Source organism: Orycteropus afer, unplaced genomic scaffold (genome assembly GCF_000298275.1).
Source record: "Orycteropus afer afer isolate SDZICR_OR568_19922 unplaced genomic scaffold, OryAfe1.0 scaffold00293, whole genome shotgun sequence".
Classification (NCBI taxonomy): Eukaryota; Metazoa; Chordata; class Mammalia; order Tubulidentata; family Orycteropodidae; genus Orycteropus; species Orycteropus afer.
The window spans coordinates 810,627-830,972 of record NW_006921880.1 but is presented as its reverse complement, the minus strand read 5'-3'; the positions used below and the strand labels follow the sequence as shown (position 1 = coordinate 830,972).

Genomic DNA, 20,346 nt, shown 5'->3' with positions numbered 1-20,346 from the left:
AACCCACGGGGCTGTTCTAGTCTGTCCCAGTGGGCTGCTATTAGTCAGAATTGACTCAACTGCACCTAACAACAATATGGAGTCCCTTGACTTTTCTAAGTGCACACAACTGGCTTTCTATCTGTCTTATAGATTTCAACATCTTCTGCATCAGAGAATAAGAGAGCTAAGTTAGCAATGAATCCAAAATCCCTGATTTTGGTAGGCTCAGAAAAGTAAATACCAGATTACTACTCTTTGTAAAGAAATCCCTACCAACCTCTGTAACCTTTCTTCTACTGCTTCCTGGAAAGACTCTAGGAAATAATGACTTGGCTCCAGCCAGTCAATGTACTTACTATTTTCTTAACATTCCCTGCTCCCTTCCACTAGGCCTTTATCTGATTCTTTTTGTGTCTTATCTCCCAAGAGAATGTAGTTTCTAGAGAACAGAAACTTTGTACTTTATTCTCCAAAGAACTTGGAAGTCAATCCACACACAAAAAGACATTTAAGAAATAGTAGTTTGAGTACATAAATCATGAAATGTTGCTAAATATTTAAATTCAGCCTGGCAGAATTTGATCTCATTAACACATGAATTCAACCTAGATTCAGAACAGTTACAAACTCAGGAAAATTCTGGAAATTAAAAAGTCTTACCAATGCAAACATCAATCTTTCCTTTAATTGCAGCTTCATGGAGAGGAGTGTAATTCCAATTATCGCGAGCATTTGGGTCTGCACCATGTCGCAAAAGGAGATTGACAACTTCAGCATGACCAAAAGAGCATGCGTTATGAAGAGGAATAAGTCCTCCATCATCACGTGCCTGGACATTCGCACCATTCTGAAGCAAATATTCAACTACATCTTTCCGCCCAAAACCTAGGGAAAAAAAAAACCCAAATCATCCACATTTAAGTTTTCCAAACGAAACATATGACATCAGAATCAATAAATATAAGCAATATTGTTTTTGGATAGAAAGAACTAATAACTCAAAAATTCATTGATGAAAAACCAAAATAAAAGAAAACTAACCCACTGCCATCGATTGGTTACCTCTTAGAATCAGTTTCAAACCTACTGCTACAAAACATCAGTAGCCACTTAAAGATTTGTTTAGGCAGTGACTTTTATTTGCTTTTTTAAAAGGCTTAAGCTGAAGTTAAGTGTGGATAAATGGATTAAATGGAGAAAAACGGGCGATAGATCAGTCCTTTAGAGTGTACTGTCACAGTCCTTCTGAGAGATGATGAGGGCCAAAATTAAGACTACTTTGGTAGCGGGGCGGGGGGGGGCGGGCGGGGAATCATTGCTGTTGAGTGGTTTCTGACTCATGGCAACCCCATGTCCTACAGAGTAGAACTGCTCCATGGTTTTTTTTGGGGGGGAAGGGCTGTAATTTTTTACAGAAGCAGATCACTAGGCCTTTCTTCTGCTGGTGTGTGTGTGTGTGTATGTGAAGGGTGTGAGACTTTTAATGTTTGAAATCAATTCTCAGAATGGAAAGAAATTATTTTCAGGAAGCCAGTAGGGTAGCTATTTCAAATTGAAATATCTCACTGTTGGAATTTTTGTGAATCCTGTAGATTAAGATGCTTCTCAAACTCTAAGGGGTAATCCCTGATGAAATCCCCATACTTTCGGTCTCAAGAGTAGTTCAAAGCTCTTCTGCTTAGTACCCACTTCTTGAAGAAAACTAGCTTTGCAAAGTACATGCTGATCTCACTGGCCAGGCAGAACATGCATAGGTATATCCTCGCATTCAGCGTCAATCTCCATATCCTAAGGATCCTAAGGAATGGCACTCACCTCTAATCACTGCTCTGTGTGTGAAAATCCTGATGAATCAAACATTGAATCTGAGTCTACTAAGAAACCCTGGGGGCACAATGGTCAAACAGTAACTGAAACATCAGTAGTTCAAACCCACCAGTGGCTCCAAAGGAAGAAAGACCTGGTCACCTCCTCCAATAAAGATTTACAGCCTTTGGGGCACTTCTACTATAGGATTGCTAGTAGTAGGAATTGACTCAACAGCATTCAACAACATAAAGTACTGACAGTGACACAAAGCAGGATATCCGGAAGGTAGGTTTGCTGATCAGTAAACTTAATGGTAGGTACTGTGTTCTGCTCATTACTATTTACTCAAGGCCAAGGCCATGTCTGGCACATAGTTGTTGTTGTTGTTGTTGTTATGTGCCGTCGAGTCGGCCCCAACTCATAGCGACCCCTCCTTGGGTTTCCGAGGCAGTATCACTACGGAAGTAGGATAGGATTGCCCAACCTTCCTTCCGAGGAGTGGCTGGTGGGTTTGAACCGCCAGCCGTCTGGTTAGCAGGCAAGTGACTTAGCCACTATGCTACCAGAGCTCCTTGGCACATAGTAGGGCTTGACAAATATTTATTTATTGAATGTCGAATGCTTGTTTCAGTAACAAGCAAAGGACACTCCATAGAATATTCTCCAAAGAATATGGAGTTGATAATTTGTGACCACTGAGAAAAGCAGTCTATTCAATTTCCTTCTTGTCAAGATTCATTAACATCTAGATGCCACCAGTTTCATGAGTTTCAGGATGTCTCGTCAACCTTGACTACAGTTAACAGTATCATATTTTGTTGCTATACTGAAAACACACTTTCACAGGAAGTGAAAAAGAGTAGAACTCTTCCCAAAAAGCTGGGAAGTAGTTGAGGTCATGTGGTACAGTGAGTTGAGTTACTTAACATGGCCCTTCCAACCACTGTCTTTGTAATTCCCACCAAATGACTGGGAGGGAGGGTTGATCCCTCCTTGGGTTTCCAAGGTAGTATCTCTATGGAAGTAGGTCGTCCAGTCTTCCTCCCAAGAAGTGGCTGGTGGGTTTGAACTACCAGCCTTGTGGTTAGCAATACCTTAGGCACTATACCACCAGAGCTCCCTTTTTTATGCAAAGTGTGGTGCTTGTATAGCTTGCTAATAATGTAAATAAGGTGCATGGCACCCCTGTGGGGGATGGGACCATGCAAATGAGGTGTATGGAACCATTAGGTGAGGATTGGTCAGTTCTACCATCCCATTAGGCTTAAAATGAGCCACCCCACAGGCAGGAAGGGGGGCTGGAATCTCACTCCCATCAAGAAAGAAGAGCCAGGAATGGAGTACGTCCTTTGGACCAGAGATCAGTGAGTTGAACCTCCTTGACCCAGGAGACAGAGACAGCTGTTAACACTTTGCTCACACAGTGAAAAGCAGTGGCAGAGAAACAGCAGCAGCAGCAGAACCAGGAGACTGGGCAGGAGACCTGGCAGGAGATGGTATGGTAGGCTTCCAGATCAGAGTGAGAAAGCTGAGTCCCTTCAAGCCAGAGCCTTGCTGACGAACACGGTGCCTCTGGGCACTTGGTGAAGCTAATTTTGCCAATCCACGGAGCGAGAGATGAGTGCCTTCAGTGGAGTAGGGTGCCTTTGGGCACTTATTAGCAGAGCTAAAAGGTAACACTTGCCTGAAGGTGAGGCCAAGGGGCCATGAGGCTGAGAGGTCAAGGGCCAGAGAGATGCATTCTGGGAGGCACTGCTGAGAAGAGACTGTCCTTATTGGAAGAACTGTATCCTGAGATGTTTCTGACTTCTGTTACTTCCCCAATAAACCTCATAATCTTGAGTATTGCCTGTGAGTTCTATGTGGCCATTGCAATAAATTATCGAAGCCAGTAGAGAAGTAGAGTATGCAGTGGGAGGGGCGGTTAGTGTCAGAATCAGTACAAAGGTTGGTGGTGAGGGCATGTCTGACTTTCCCTTCACAGGAATCAGTCTTGGGCTGCTGTTCTCGATCCTCCTCCCCACTTGTGAAGTTAAAAAATCAATCCTGGAAACAATAATCTGTAATTGTAATCCTAGGTATGGAATGTGGATACAGTTTCTATAATTATGATGTTGAATTACAGTCCAAAGAAGGAAATGCTATTGAAAGTTAATGGAAGTCTTCAATAGCACCATTTGGGTAATTAAAAGATATTAATGGCAATCACAAAAGTTACTATATAGTAACTCATTTGGTAGCTGAGTTGTCAAAATCTTCAACAGTATCATTGGGGTATTCATTCCACTTTTTTGGACTCCACATCCTTTTTACAAAACTTCTGAGAGATGTCAACCCAGCCATACCTTGGATACTTCCAGTTTCATGGTCAAATGGATTGTTCCTCATTGAGGATGGCACAGGGCGAGGCATCTTTTTGTTCTGTTCTACACACGGTCACTGTCAGTCAGAGCCCATCCAGTGGCACCTGGCAACAGCAGCAACACTCAGGTCACGGCAAATAGTGCCTGTAACCTTTCACCAACTACTTATTATAGTTCTGCTGCTGAAGGCACACAAATCCTATCTACTCACTCTTCTACATGACTGTCTTCCATAAGTGTGAAGACAGTTATACAGCCTAGCTTTAGTTTTCTTTCATCTCAAGAATAAGCAATCCTAGTTTCCTATCTGAGAGCTCTGGTAACGTAGTGCCTAAGGCATTTGACTGCTAATTAGGAAGGTGGCGGTTCAAACCCACCAGCCACTCCTCAGCAGGAAGAGGCAATCTACTTCCCTAGCGATACTGCCCCGGAAACCCAAGGAGGGGTTGCTATGAGTCGGTCCGACTCCACGGCACATAACAACAACAACAACAACAACAACAACAACAACAGTTTCCTATCTGTTGCTTGTATTTTCAATTCCAGATGCTCTAACTCCCATTTCCTCTTCTGAATAACATTCCCTCTTATATGCAATTCATACAACTGAATATAAAACCCAAGTTCAGTATGACTGGTCTAACGCACAGGGCACTACTTCCCCCGACCTGAGTGCTGCTGCTATCAGGTGCCACTGGATGGGCTCTGACTCACAGTGGCCCTGTGTATAACAGAACAAGAAGGTGCCCGGTCCTGTGCCATCCCCACTGAGTAGCACACTGCAAATATAGCCCCAGAGTGTTACCTTGTTTACCAAGAACTCCACAATGTAAGCATTCTTTTCAACTTACTCTTATTACATAAATTTTATCTAATATAAATCCTCTCTCTTTCCAAACCCATGTATCTGGAACAGACCCCTGGTGGCACGGTGGTTAAGTTCTAGGCTGACAACCAAAAGATCAGTGGTTTGAATCCACCGGCTACTCCACAGCAGAAAAATGTAGCAGCCTGCTTCCATAAAGATTTCAGTCTTGGAAATCCTATTGGGAAGTTTTACTTTGTCCTATAGGGTTGCTATGAGTCAGAATCAACTTGATGGCAACCTTTTTTTGGTAATATATCTGGATTCCTTGAATCTATTAAAAGCTTTCACATTCTTCTCTAGTGGATAGCACTTCTCTGCATACCCTAAAGAATATTAAGACCATCTAGCCATGGAACTCTACCTTTCCCTTCTACAGAGTTCAGACTCCAGGGAACGCCATATGCATTTCATTCTTTTACTGTAATGGACACCAAAATGACTTTCTCCCAAAGTTTCTGTCACCTCTTTATTTTTCAAAAATAAGTTTAGAGATGCAGTTCCCTTCACTGAAATCTGTTTTTAGGGGATTACACTGTCAAGAATTTCAGATACTCCTGCATCTGAATAAAATTAGAGCTACAGCCTCCTTACTACAAACTTGCCTCTACAAGTTTGTGATGTATCACACACACAAAAAATCACTCATATCCTCAGTGTATGTGTGGCAGCTGGGGAGAGGGTAGAGTGGTGGTAGTAGATTAAAGAGGAAACAATTTTCAGAGTAATCGTTCTCACAAGAAATACTTTCTTTAATCACCTTTACCTAGGAGTACGTAACCTAGTTCAATAATAAAAAGTACCTAACAGAAGGAAAAAATCCTGTTTATTTTGATTACCTTTTTCTTTAACAGAAGAACTTATCTCATTTTGGGCTGGCAATCAATTAGTCTGTTAATTGAAATAATTTTTTTAGATGAAAAGACCCAATTTTTTTCTATTATGACTCATTTTCTGTTGTTGGCACAGATCTCTCTCACTCCTAATGATCTCTGGGAATCATAACAAAAACATGCCTCCCCCTTATGAAACCCCCAAACTTTAACTGGGTAAAATTTCAAAAAGATCAATTTTTTTCAAAGCATACTCTATCACATACAAACACAAGAAAATGCTTGGTTAAGCAGTTCCATAGCACACCCACCTCTGTCAAACTTCCAACAGTATGCCTACATGCACATTAACATTGATTCACTACTTATAAAAGAGATTACAAAATGTCTTCTCTGTATACCAAGAAAAAATGTCTCTAGATGCTCTTATTTAAAAAATGAAGAAAACTGGTTCTCAGTAATCAATCATTTAGAATGAATTCACAAGGCTAATTTTTTAGAAGTTCCTTATACACCTACAGGTTTAAACAGGGCTTTTAAAGCTTCTAGTTGACTGTAAAGGAGCTCTGGTGGCATAGTGGGTAAGGCAATTGGCTGCTAACCAGAAGGTCAGCAGTTCAAACCCACCAGCTACAGAAGAAAAATGGGGCAATCTACTAATGTAAAGATTTATAGCCTTGGAAACCCAATGCGGGTCGCTATGAGTCAGAACCAACTGGATGGCAGTGAGTTTGGTTTTTTTGGGCTTAGCTGACTGTACACCCTCAACAATTTTTATTACTTCCTTTTTATACCTCAAATGTTTAATCTTACGACTTGCACCTGATAATTTGGCTAAGTCAGAGGGTGGTGTGGGTCTTAAAATACCGTCTTCCATTTTATTCTCAACAAATAGTATGAAATCCATGGAAAAGGTGCTTGAAACACTGGGACAGAACTGGGGGTAGAATGAAGGTGGCAAAGAAGGTCAATAAAGCTGATTTCATAACCTTAAACCTCTAAATATTACTATTCTCGGGTATGAACTCATTAATACACCAAATGTTTGAAAGGTAGCAACTAAGATCTTCCTCGGTTATTTTTATCCACAGATCAAGTGAACAGAACCTAAGTAACGCTACCCTTTGGATTATGATCAGTTGGTCATGACAGTGTACCAAATCAGTTGTTTAAATGTTGACCATGTTCAAACAGGGCAATCCAAACTAGGTGAGCAAAGGAAGCCCTGACCATCAAAATTTCAGACAAAAATGGCTGAATAGGTGAGATTTGGCTTTTGTCCCTTTCTGCTCTCCACTAGCTACTTCTCCTTTGCCACCAATGGTCCCCAAACCACATTCTCTCAAAAAGGCTCCAAAGTGGGAACTCAACAAGGTGCATCTGATCAAGAAGCAGCCCTCCTGGTGGTATTTATATTTTAAAATTAGAGCAGGTTAAAGTAAACAAATCTGCAGTTGCTTGTTGTTAGTTGCCTTCCAGTCATTCAAACTCATGGCAACCCCCTGTGTGCAGAGTAGAAATGCTCAATAGGGTTTTCAAGGCTGTTATCTTTCGGAAGCAGATCACCAGGCCTGTCTCCCAGGATACCTCGGGGTTCGTGGGTCCTGGGCTGGCAGTTCAGTTCCTGTGTGCCACTCCGGACCTCCTTCCCATTGGTAGAGTGTAAAAGCATTGTCTATAAACAAGGAAACCTTTCTCGCTCATCATCCCCGCCCTGAAAGATCAAGAGTGCTTTAAAACTTATTATTCTGCTCAAAAAAAAAAAAAATTAAATCATCATGTAATACACAAAATTCAAAAGACAGGATTATCAAAGGTATGAGAACCTACTTACACTTCCAACCCTGCAGGGTTTACACGAGGTTGGTGAGTCACAATCTTTCTCAAAGTTAAAACTGTAACTGCTTTACGTAATGAGCTGAGTATCCTGTCTTTCAAATTTAATTACACTTAATACACATTATCCTAAAGTGAACCTAGTAAATAGTAAAATAAAGTAATTCAAAAAATGTAAATCTCAGAATGGGGCAAAGTTAGTCCCCACTTAAATTCTAAATGGCACTTAAAGTACCCACATAAACCTTCCTCTCATCTTACTACTTTCTAGCCCAACTTGCGTGTGGGGCAAAGACTTTATCACCACGCAGTACAAATCAGATCTCAGTTCCCCTAAACTTACTTATTTCCACTATTACTCTCTCCAGACCTGCTAATTATGAAGACTCAGATAAACCAATTAACGCTACCGCATCAATGGCCAATTAAGCTGCTCCTACTAAATTACTTCCTAGCATTTCACACAGGCCTTTAAGATCTCAGTCCCTGGGTGGCACAAAAAGTTAAGTGCTCGACTACTGGCCAAAAGATTGAAGGTTTGAACCCACCCAAAGGCGCCTGGAAGACAGGCCCAGTAATCTGCTTCAGAAAGGTCACAGCCTTTGGAGCAGAACCACATGAAGCAGTTTTACTCTGCATACATGGGGTCGCCATGAGTCAGAGTCCACTCTACCGCAACTAAAACAACATTAAGACCCAAGGACTGGTAACACCTTGCAATAGAGGGTCTTGCAACAAAACAGTAGATTTTGGAGATAATTTGTTTATCAAATAACAAGGCTTATCATATCTCTTTTAGGATAGCAAGACCGGAAGTTGATACAAGTATTGTTGATACTCTAAAACAATACAAAGCCAAAATAACAACAAAAAACTTCCAGTGAGGGCTGCATGCTCACTCCCTAGTCACCAATCGCCTCAATCCCCACTCAACAAGAGCGAGGTCTCCAAGACTGAGTCCTACGAGGAAAAGCTGGCACTGTGGTTTCCGGGCCTAAAGGCCTTGGAGTCCGGGCCGGAGCTACAGATAGGGTCTGCAACAAGGCTAGGCGGCGCTGGCCGTGGTTACCTGCGGCGAAGTGGAGCGGGGTAGACTTCCTCCCCGCCGTGTCGCGACTGTTCACCTTTTCGGGTGTCACTAGCCTCTTGACTCGTTCCACGTCTCCGTTGCGGCATGCTTCGAACAGCTCGCGGGCGGCCGGCTCCACAGCATCGACGGCAGCGCCCGCGCAGGCCGCGCCTCCGCCAGCGCAGCGGCGGCCCGACATGATCCTGGCCGCCGCCGCCAGCAGCAGCGCCAGCAACGGCAGCAGGAGCCCCGGCCCCACGAGCAGGAGGGCGAGGCCCCCCGGGGAGACGCGATCAGGGCCCAGGCCGCTCGCCTCCTTGCTGTCACCGGCCCTCGCACAGTCCCATGGTCAGCCGCCAGGCGATCCCCTTTGGCCTCGTGCCCTGCGGCGACCCAGACAACGCAAATTCGCCGTCCAAGCCCCGAAGCTACGCGGCAGCGGAAGCTGCCAGGGCCCCTCCTGCAAGCTCCGCGGAGCCCCAGGAGCGCACGTGACGTAGCCCCGCGCGTGCGCAGAGGCTGCAGACCAGCTGGGCAGGTTTCGGGGAGCGGGGCCGCGCGGAGGGGTTTGTGGGAAATGTGTGGCGAGAGCCACTGGTGGCGAGAGCAGGGGCTTCGTCCCAACGCCATCTTTGTGGTGGGGACTGCTGAAGCTGAACAGCGGTTGTTGTGTTTTTAGATGCGTGAACTTTCTGAACTGAATTTCTTGTCTGTTCCCTTCGCTGAAAAAGAGCTCTTGAAAGTTTTACCCTAATCTGGGAATGTTGTATATTTCTTTGGAAGCCTTGGTGTGGAAAATTTCAATTTTTTTTTCCAACTTCCACAATTTCTTTGAGGATTGTTTTCCGTTTTCTTTAATACGTCTCTTCCATTTCCCCGAACTGTTTTTTTGTTCTTATTTTCTTGTTAAGTCACTTCTGGGAAAGGAAGGCATTACTCTCCATTTAAAGGAAGGCATTACTCTCCATTTAATGAGAAGTTTAGACGAGTTGTCCTAAGATCATTTAAAGGAAATTAGAAGAGCGATGGAAGTTTATTCCAATTCTGACCTAGTAGTAATTAAGAGAGGTGGATCTGATCAATTACTCTTTACACAGTTTAACAACTGTGAACTGACTGGAAGGTTGATACCCAATTGATACTGTATTGAATGTGGATGAGGTGCGAATAAATGGGGCACACACCTGGCCAAGAGAGTTATCTGAATGTTTTTTCAGCAAAACCAAGAAAGCACAGTTTAAACGCTTAAGATAGTGATGCAGCTGTTGATCATTTGCCATCACATTCCCTTTGTCTCAAAGAAGGAACTTTGAGTTTGAAAGAAAAGTATACTTACACCAAATAGTACATCTTGACCTTTGGCATGTTGACAAACGTTTTCCCCTTACTGTATTAACTTATTAACCTGTTTTTCAGGAAATCCAGTATTTGGAAGTGTGACTCCTGAGCCAAAGAAAAGATGTACACTTGACTTTTTAAATATATATATTTATATATATTCCACTGTATAAGCATTAAATAATATATTTAGCATAAATTTTTGTTGTGTCTTAATGCAGTAAACACCCATGTTCCCACCTAACAACTACAACCCTACCTACCTATCTCATTTAGTCCATCGTTGATCTGGCCCATCTCAACCCCTTGTATCACCCATTTTTATTATTCCTTATTATATTTATCAGGAGGTCTGGTAGCATAGTGCCTAAGGCACTTGACTGCTAACCAGAAGGCTGGCGGTTCAAACCCATCAGTCACTCCTCAGAAGGAAGATGGGGCAATCTACTTCCATAGTGATACTGCCTTGGCAACCTAAGGAGGAGTCACTATGAGTCGGGTCCGACTGGATGGTACATAACAACAACAACAACAACATTATATTTATTATTCCTTTCCCATTTATGTATCCCTAAGCAACACAGTATTTAGTTTTGCTTATTTTTGAGCTTTATAAAAATATCAGTCCTTTCAGCCGGGGGTGGGGGGTGGGGGGAGGGGGGGTAAGAGTGCATGGGAGGGAAGGACACAGGGAAGAGGTGGCCATAGTGAGGCAGTGGAAGGAGAGCTGTTGCACTGTGGGAGATTGCAGTCGATGTCAAGAGACAAAAGTGAATGTGAACTGCTGTAAGGAAGAGGAATTTGCTCTGTAAACGTTCATCCAAATCACAATACAATTAAAAAAAAATTCAGTCTTTTCTGGTCTTTTTTCACCTGAGAAAATGTAAGACTCTTGCATTCATTTTCTTTGCTTCATAGTGTTGCATTGTGTGAATATACCACAAATTTATAATTCTACTGGACACTTGAATTATTTCCAATTTTTTGTTATTATGAACATTCTTATATATTTTCCTTTTGTACATGTGCAAGGATTTAATATGAGTGACTTTCAAACATTTATGTTTGTATTGTACATTTTTGTTCAGCATACTTTCTAAATGCATTTAAAAAAATGTATTGTGATAAAATATATATAATAAAACATTTGCTATTTTAACCATTTTTACATATACAAGTCAGTGACATTCATAATGAATTACATTTGTTATGTTGTGCAACCATCAGCACTATCCATTTCCAACTGTTATTCATCACCCTGAACAAAAACTCAGAACTTATTAGCAATCACTCTCCATTTCTACTTTCTCCAAGCCCCTGCTAACCACTAATAAACTTTGGCTTCTATGTATTTGCCTGTTTGAGGTATTTCATGGAAGTGGGATCAGACAATATCTGTCCTTTTGTGTTTGACTAATTTCACTCAGTATAACGTTTTCAAGGTTTATGTAATGGCATGTGTCAGAACTTCATTTCTCTTTATGGTTGAATAATATTCCATGGCATGTGATACTGCCTCGGAAACTCAAGGAGGGGTCGCTATGAGTCGGGTCTGACTCGACGGCACATAACAACAACAAACAACATGTATGTATCAACTCAAGAGTCACCTCATTAACATAAACTAGGTTAAGTGAACAGAAGATTTCAAAAGGCAACTGGAGAAGATGAAGTAAACAGTTATAATGAAATGTGCAAAGACCTAGAGTTAGAAAACCAAAAGGGAGGAACACACTCAGAGTTCCTCAAGCTGAAAGAACTGAAGATAAAAATTCAAGCCTTGAGTTGTAGAGCTCGAGGATTCTGTGAGCAAAATGTTGAACAACGCAAGCCATCAAAAGAAGGGAGGAATACAGAGTCATTGTACCAAAAAGTATTGATTGACATTCATTTCATCCATTTCAGGCAGTAGCATATGATCCTTCAATACCACTGATATTGAAGGAAGAAGTCCAAGATAAACCGAAGATATCGGCAAAAAAAAAAGACTCCAGGAACTGACAAAATACTAGTTGAGATATTTCAACAAACTGATGCAACACTGGAAGCACTCACTTATCTAGGCCAAGGAATTTGAAAGACAGCTACCTGGCCACTGACCTTGAAGAGATCCATATTTGTGCTCATTCTACAGAAACGTGATCCAACAGAATGCAGAAATTATTGAATATCATTAGTATCATTCATAAGTAAAATTATGTTGGAGATAATTCAAAACTGGTTGCAGCAGTGTTGTTGTTGTTGTTGTTGTTAGGTGCTGCTGAGTCAGCTCCAACTCATAGCGACCCTATGCACAACAGAACGAAACACTGTCCGGTTCTGTACTAGCCTCTCTATCCTTGCTATAGCTGAGACCATCGTTGTAGCCACTGTGTCATTCCATCTTGTTGGAGACCTTTCCCTTTTTTGTCAATCCTCCACTTTACCAAGCATGATATCCTTCTCTAGGGAATGGTCTCTTCCGACAACATGACCAAAGTAGGTGAGATGAAGTCTGGGAGTTCTTGTTTCTAAGGAGCGTTCCAGCTGCACTTCTTCCAGGACAAATTGGTTAGTTCTTTTAGCAGTCCACAGTACTTTCAGCATTCTTTGCCAACACCACAACTCAAAAGCATCAACTCTTCTTTGGTCTTCCTTATTCATTGTCCACCTCTCACTGAAAATGTGCATTTGAGGCAACTGAAAATACCATGGCTTGGGTTGGGTACACCCTACTCTTCAAAGAGACATCTTTGCTCTTCATCACTTGAAAGAGGTCTTTGCAGCAGATTTGCCCAATGCAAGACATCTTCTGATGTCTTGACTGCTGCTTCCATTGGTGTTGATTGTAGAACTAAGTAACATGAAGTCTTTGACAACTTCAATCTTTTCTCCATTTATCGTGATGCTGCTTATTGGTCCAGTTGTGAGGATTTTTGTTTACTGCATATTGAAGTGTAATCCATACTTCAGAGTGTACTCTTTAATCTTCATCAGTATGTGCTTCAAATCATCCTCACTTTCAGCAAGCAAAGTTGTGTCATCTGTGTATCATAAGTTGTTAATGAGTCTTCCTCCAATCCTGATGCCACATTATTCTTCATGTAGTCCAGCTTCTCAGATTATTTGCTCAGAGAACAAGTTGAATAAGTGTGGTGACAGGATACAACCTTGACACCACTCCCTTCCTGATTTTAAATCATGAAGTATCCTCTTGTTCTGTTTGAATGACAACCTCCTGGTCTATGTACAGGTTCCTCATGAGTACAATTAAGTGTTCTGGAATTCCTGTTCTTCTCAAGGATATCTATAATTTGTTAGGATCCACACAGTTGAATGCCTTTGCATAGTCAATAAAACACAAGTAAACATCTTTCTGGTATTCTTTGCTTTCAGCCATGATCCATCTGACATCAGCAATGATATCCCTCATTCCACGTCCTCTTCTGAATCCAGCTTGCACTTCTGGAAGTTCTCTGTCAATATACTGCTGTAACCATTTTTGAATTATCTTCAGCAAGATTTTACTTGCACATGATATTAATGATATTGTTCAATAATTTCCACAATCCATGGGATCACCTTTCTTTGGAATGCATACAAATATGGATCTCTTCCAGTTATTTGACCATGTAGCTGTCTTCCAAATCTCTTGGCCTAGCCAAGTGAGTGCCTTCAGTGCGGCATCCATTTGTTGCAACATCTCAATGGGTATTCCGTCAATTCCTGGAGCCTTGATTTTCACGAATTCCTTCAGTGCAGCTTCAACTTCTTTCTTTGATACCATTGGTTCTTGATCATATGCCACCTTCTGAAATGGATGAACATTGACCAATTCTTTTTGGTACAGTGACTCTGTATATTCCTTCCATCTTCTTATGATGTTTCCTGCATCAATCAATATATTGCCCATAGAATCTTTCAATATTGCAATTTGAGGGTTACATTTTTGTCTTCTTGAACTTCTTGAACTTGAGCAGAGCAGTTTGGAACAACTAAGGGAGACAAATTTGTCTGTCAGTTGCTTCAGCTACTGTCCATTCAAGGGCAAATTTCAGTCTCTTCTGACATCCATTTTGGTCTTCCTTTCCTGTCTTTTTAATGAGCTCTTGCTTTCTTCATGGATGATGTTCTTGATGTCATCCCACAATTCCTCTGATTTTGGTCATTGATGTTCAATGCATCAAATCCATTCTTTAGATGGTCTCTAAATTCAGGAGGGATATAATCAAAGTATATTTTGACCCTCGTGGACTTCTTTTAATTGTTTTGTGCTTCAAGTTGAAGTTGCATATGAGCAGTTGATGGTCTGTTCCACAGTCAGCTCTTGCCTTGTTTTGGCTGAAGATATTGAGCTTCTCCATTGCCTCTTGCCACAGATGTAGTCAATCTGATTCCTGTGTACTCCATCTGGCAAAGTCCATGTGTACAGCCACCATTTGTGTTGTTGAAAAAAGGTATTTGCAATGAATAAGTCGTTGGTCTTGCAAAATTCTATCATGCGATCTCCAGTGTTATTTCTATCACCAAGGCCATATTTTCCAACTACCGGTGATTCTTCTTTGTTACCAACTTTTGTATTCCAATCACCAGTGATAATCAATACATCTTGATTGCATGTTTGGTCAATTTCAGACTGTAGAAGCTGGTAAAAATCTTCAATTTCTGCATCTTTGCCTTTGGTAGTTGGTGCATAAATTTGAATAGTACTAGTATTAACTGGTCTTCCTCATAGGCATATGTATATTATTCTATCAGCGACAGCATTATACTTCAGGATAGATCTTGAAACATTGTTTGTGATGATAAATGCCACATCATTTCTCTTCAATCTGTCATTCCCGGCATAGTAGATCATATGGTTGTTGATTTAAAATGGCCAAAAGCAGTCCATTTCAGCTCACTGATGCCTAGGATATTGATATTTATGTGTACCATTTCATTTTTGACAACTTCCCATTTTCCTAGAGTCATACTTCTTACATTCCATATTCCAATTATTAATGGATGTTTGCAGCTGTTTTTTTTTTTTCTTCTCATTTTGAGTTGTGTGACATCAGCAAATAGAGATCTCAAAAGCTTTACTCTATCCATTTCATTAAGGTTGGCTCTACTCTGAGGAGGTAGCTCTTCCCCAGTCATATCTTAAGTACTGTCCAACCTGAGGGGCTCATCTTCTGGCACTATGTTGGGCAATGTTACAGGTCTATTCATAAAGTTTTCCTGTAATATATCAGACAGTGTTTCACTGGTATTCAGAAGGTTTTCACTGACCAATTCTTTAAGAAGTGGATGGTCTCTTCCTTCTTTGAGTCTGTCTTAGTCTGGAAGCTCCACTGAAGCCTGTCCACCATGGGTAACCCTGTTGGCATTTGAAACACCGGTGGCATAGCCTTCAACCTCACAGCAACATGCAAGCCACCACAGTAGGACAAACTGACAGACAAGTTTTTCTCCCTTAGTTGTTCCAAACTGCTGTGCTCACTTCCTGGTCTGTCTTCTCCCTCAGGTGCTCCAAACTGCTGCCCACTCCACTACCTGATCTGTATCCTCTCTCAAGCTTCTCTGAACTGCACTGCCACCACCCCTGGCCAGCTTCCTTGTCTATAGAAGTATATCGACAGAGAACTGCTAAAAATCCAAGCTGAGTTCAGAAGAGGACACGGAATGAGGGCTATCATTGCTGATATGACATGGAACTTGGCTGAAAGCGGAGAATACTAGAGAGGTGTTTGTGTTTTATTGACTATGCAAAAGCATTCAACTACGTGGATGATTACAAATTATGGATAACGTGGCAAAGAATGGGAATTCCAGAACATTTAATTGTGCTCATGTGTAACCTATACCTAGACCAAGAGGTAGTTGTTCAAACAGAACAAGGGGATACTGCATGGTTTAAAATTAGAAAAGGTGTGTTTCAGCCTTGTATCCTTTCACTATACTTACTAAATCTATGTGCTGAGCAAATAATTCAAGAAGCTGGACTTCTTCTAAAATGAAGAAAACCCTCAAAGAGACAGATTGACACAATAGCCTCAACAATGGGCTGAAACGTACCAAAGATCATGGAGATGGTGTAGGACCGGGCAACATTTTGGATCTGTTACCCATAAGGTTTCTGTGAGTTGGAGCTGAGTCAACAGCAACTAGCAACAACAACAACAAATAGCAGTCTTTGCCACAGTACCTAACTGTAAAATTTGTATTTCCTTAGATGTTGGGAACTTGACAAAAAATGCTTGTTTAAATCTATATTGGTCTGTTCTGGTTACCTAGTGCTGCTCTGACAAGAATATACTACAAATGGGATGGCCTTAACAAATAGGAGTTTATTCTCTCAGAGTTTGGAGGCTTTAAGTCCAAGTTCAAAGTGCCAGGCTCTCAGGGCTGGGTGAAAGCCCTTCGACCTTGGCTTCAGCTCTGCCTCTTGCTCCTGGTCCACTGAAGCTAGAGGCATCTCTTCACTGAGGCAGCTACTGGCTGCTGAGGCTAACAAGCCCAAGGTCGACAAATAAAATGGCACAGTCCTGATGTTACCAAACCACATGGCAGACCATTAATTCAAGTCTATTGTAAATCCCAAGGTCAGCAGAGCATGGGAGGCTACTGAACAACAACATGGCTACATGCAAGGTCCAAGTGTGCCATAACCTAGAGACCATTTCCGAAGCTGTTTCTTATATATGGAAAGCAGACCACATCCCTAAAGCAGCTACTCAGCTGCTCACAATAGGTTCCACCATGGATTTGATTACCAGTCTCATCATAGGGAACACTACATTCAGCTGCCCAGCTAGTCATCCAGGCCCAGCCAAGTTGACACACAAACTTAACCACCACATGGTCAATGTTCAGAGAAGAAAACAAAAAATGTTTTAGATATTCTAAGCAGAGAAGGATTTAATTTAGACAGTTAATTACAAAATATTGGTAAAGCTGGATGAAGGAAAGAATGTTATAACTCATAGATCAGGAAAGCTGCTGCCTGATTTGGACTGAAGAAACAAAACGAAAGGGATGATATTTCCCAGGATCTTGGCACTTGCTTTTCACTCTTTGTAATGCTGCTGCTGCTGACCAGGAGCCACTGTTCTGGCTGTTAGTGTTGTTGCTGTGTTGCCCAGCACCCTGCCAGAAGAGGGATTGCTTCTATCTTCCTCTGGGCTTCTGTGCTGGTTACGTTGTGTGTCAACTTGGCTGGGCCTGGTTGAGTGGCTGGGCAGCTGGTGGTAGTTATTCCCCATGAGGAGAATGGCAATCAACTCCATGGTGGGATCTACCACAAGCAGCTGAGTAGCTGCCTTTGGGTATGTGGTCTGCTTCCTGTATATAAGGAGAAGCCTTGGGAATGGTCTCTAGCCTGTGGCACGCTTGGACCCTGCATGTAGCCTTGTCGTTGCTCAGCAGCCTGCTATGCTCTGCCAACCTTGGGACTTACAATGGACTTAAGTTAATGGCCTGCTGTGTGGTTTGGTAATGTTGGGACTGTGCCTTTTGACTTATCAACCTTGGGGCTTCTCAGCCTCAGCAGCCAGCAGCTGTCTGAGTGAAGAAATGCCTCTAGCTCTAGTGGGCTGGGAGCAGGAGGCAGAGCTGGACCTCAAGGTTGAGGGGCTTTTACCCAGCCCCTAGAGCCTGGCACTTTGAACTTAGACTTAAAACCTCCAAACTGTAAGAGAATAAACTGTTTGTTAAGGCCATCCCATTTGTGGTATATTCTTGTCAGAGCAGCACTAGGTAACCAGAACAGCTTCCAATCTAGGTAGAACTTTACTAGAACCAGCAAGCAAGGGAAGGTAGATGTGTGCAGGCTTCCAGTTCCAGCAAAAAACAAAAAAACAAAAAAACAAAACCACCAAACTCACTGCTGTCGAGTCAGATCCAACTCATAATGACCCCTCCTTGGGTGTCTGAGGCGATATCACTATGGAAGTAGAGTGCCCAACCTTCCAGCAGGAAATTAGAAAAGACTGAGTGTTGGCTGAGAGCTAACGGCTAATCTGAGGCACTCACTTCTGATCTTTAAATTAGTACTGGTCAACACAATGAGGAAAAATAAAATAAAAGGAATAGCATATCCAAAATTATTATTATTTGCAGGTAATGTTGACATTTACATAATGAACCGCAGACAACAAATGAGTATAAGAAAGTTAGGCCAGTTTGTTGCTTATAATATTAATTAACAAGCATCTGTTTCCATCAGCAACAACCAAAAAGAAATGTAATGGAAAATAAATTACCAATTACAATCACAACAAAGATGATAGAATAACTAGGAACTAACTTCACCAATGTAAAAGATCTTTACAGAGAAAACATTAACAAATCTATTAAAGGACATAAAAGAAGGCCAGAAAACTGGGAAAATAAGCACATTCATGGGTCAGATGACAATACTGTAAAGATAGAAATTCTTCCCAAATTAATTTATATATACAACGAATCCCAATCAAAATTTCAACAGAATATGTAGGAGGAACTTCACAAACATAGTCCAAAATATATATGGAAGAATAAAAATTTATAAATAGCTAAGACAATTTTGAAAAAAAAAGAAGGTAGATTCACCCTGTTAGATATTAACACATAATGAAAATCTTAATGGAAACAGTATAGCTCAGGAACAGATAAACAGACTAATAGAATATACTGGAAACTTCAGAAATCGATTTACATCTGTAAGGAAATTTTGTACGTGAAAACAGTTGGCATCACAAATTAGTGCAGAAAGGATGGCTGATTTAATAAATGGTATTGAGAAATTAGCCCGCTACAAGGAGAAATACAGTGATCTTTATCTCACACCATATACAAAGATGAACTCTGGATGAATAAAATACCTTACTGGTAGCAACTACTTGAAATATATCTGTAAATGTTCTATGCATTCTATTTACAGTTAATTTTAAACAACTGCCCTATCAGGTAAATACTTTGGTTCTCTCCATTCTAAAATTTGTTGTTGTTGTTGTTAGGTGCCTTATGACTCATAGTGACCCCTCCTTGGGTTTCCAAGACAGTATCACTATGGAAGTAGATTGCCCTCTTCCTTCCGAGGAGTGGCTAGTGGGTTTGAACCGCCAGCCTTCTGGTTAGCAGTCAAGTGCCTTAGCCACTATGCTACCGAAGCTCCCTTCTAAAATTTAGAAAATTAAAAAAAATAATAAAATAAAATTTAGGAAATGAAGGCACTTAGGGTAATCCTTCAAACATCACAAAGGTAGGAAGAGGTAAAGATTCAAATAATATTCAAACATAAGAAATTGTAGGAGAAACTATTTGTAACCTTAAGGTGGGGACAAATTAAAGAACATTAACATAAGAGAAATAAAATAGTGAAGAAACAAAAAAACAATAGATTTAACTACATTGAATTTAAAGATTTCAAGAATGGACATTACAGACACATTAATACAAGTATGACAGATTGGGAGGAGCTTCTTGCTACATTTAAAATGGAGAAGACATTTTAATATCACTGGTTTCCAGGAAATGCCAGCAATTCGGTTAAAAACAAACACAACAACAATCCATAGGATTCAATATAAAAAATGGGCAAATGTAGAACAGTCAGTTCACAGAAGGAGAAACAAAATGGTAAGTGACTTGTTGTTATGAGCCATCAAGTCGGACCCGACTCATAGTGACCCCTCCTTGGGTTTCCGAGGTGGTATCACTACAGAAGTAGATTGCTCAACCTTCCTTTCGAGGAGTGGCTGGTGGGTTTGAACCTCCAACCTTCTGGTTAGCAGTCAAGTTGCTGTGGAGTTAATTCTGATTCATAGCGACCCTATAGGACAGAGTAGAACTGTTCCATAATGTTTCCAAGGCTGTCATCTTTACAGAAACAGATTGCCACATCTTTCTCCCCTGGAGTGGCTGGTGGGTTCGAACCACCGACCTTTTACTTAGCAGCCCAGTGCTTAGTAAAGCACCACCAGCTCTTTAGTTAGTCATAGAAACGCAAATTAAGACAACGGGAGACCACCTTACACTCATTAGGTCATAAACTGTTTATGGTTAAAAGATTTGGTGTTCTCATTTTGGAGAACAGTCTGCAAATATTTAACAAATTATATATCTATATATTTCACATGCATATGAGGTGATTGAAAATATCATGGTTTGAGTCAGGCATACCTTAGTTCTCAAAGTGGTATCTTTGCTTTTTAATGCTTTTTTTTTTTTTTATTAGGATTTGGGTGAAGATTTACAGAGTAAATTCACTTTTCATACAGCAGTTCACATATACTTTGTCTCATGTCA

The 20,346-nt window shown here is 41.2% G+C and overlaps 1 protein-coding gene across 1 annotated transcript in view; it reads right to left on the bottom strand.

Annotated features, from left to right (window-relative positions):
• TNKS2 (tankyrase 2) overlaps positions 1 to 8,956 on the bottom strand; it is a 61,206-nt gene extending 52,250 nt beyond the window's left edge. Inside the window, exons 1-2 of the mRNA XM_042782363.1 lie at positions 8,758 to 8,956; positions 643 to 867 (exon numbers count right to left, since the gene is read on the bottom strand). Coding sequence (XP_042638297.1) covers positions 643 to 867; positions 8,758 to 8,956 — 424 coding nt within the window. The remainder of the gene's footprint in view (positions 1 to 642; positions 868 to 8,757) is intronic.
• Between the last annotated feature and the right edge of the window lie 11,390 nt (positions 8,957 to 20,346).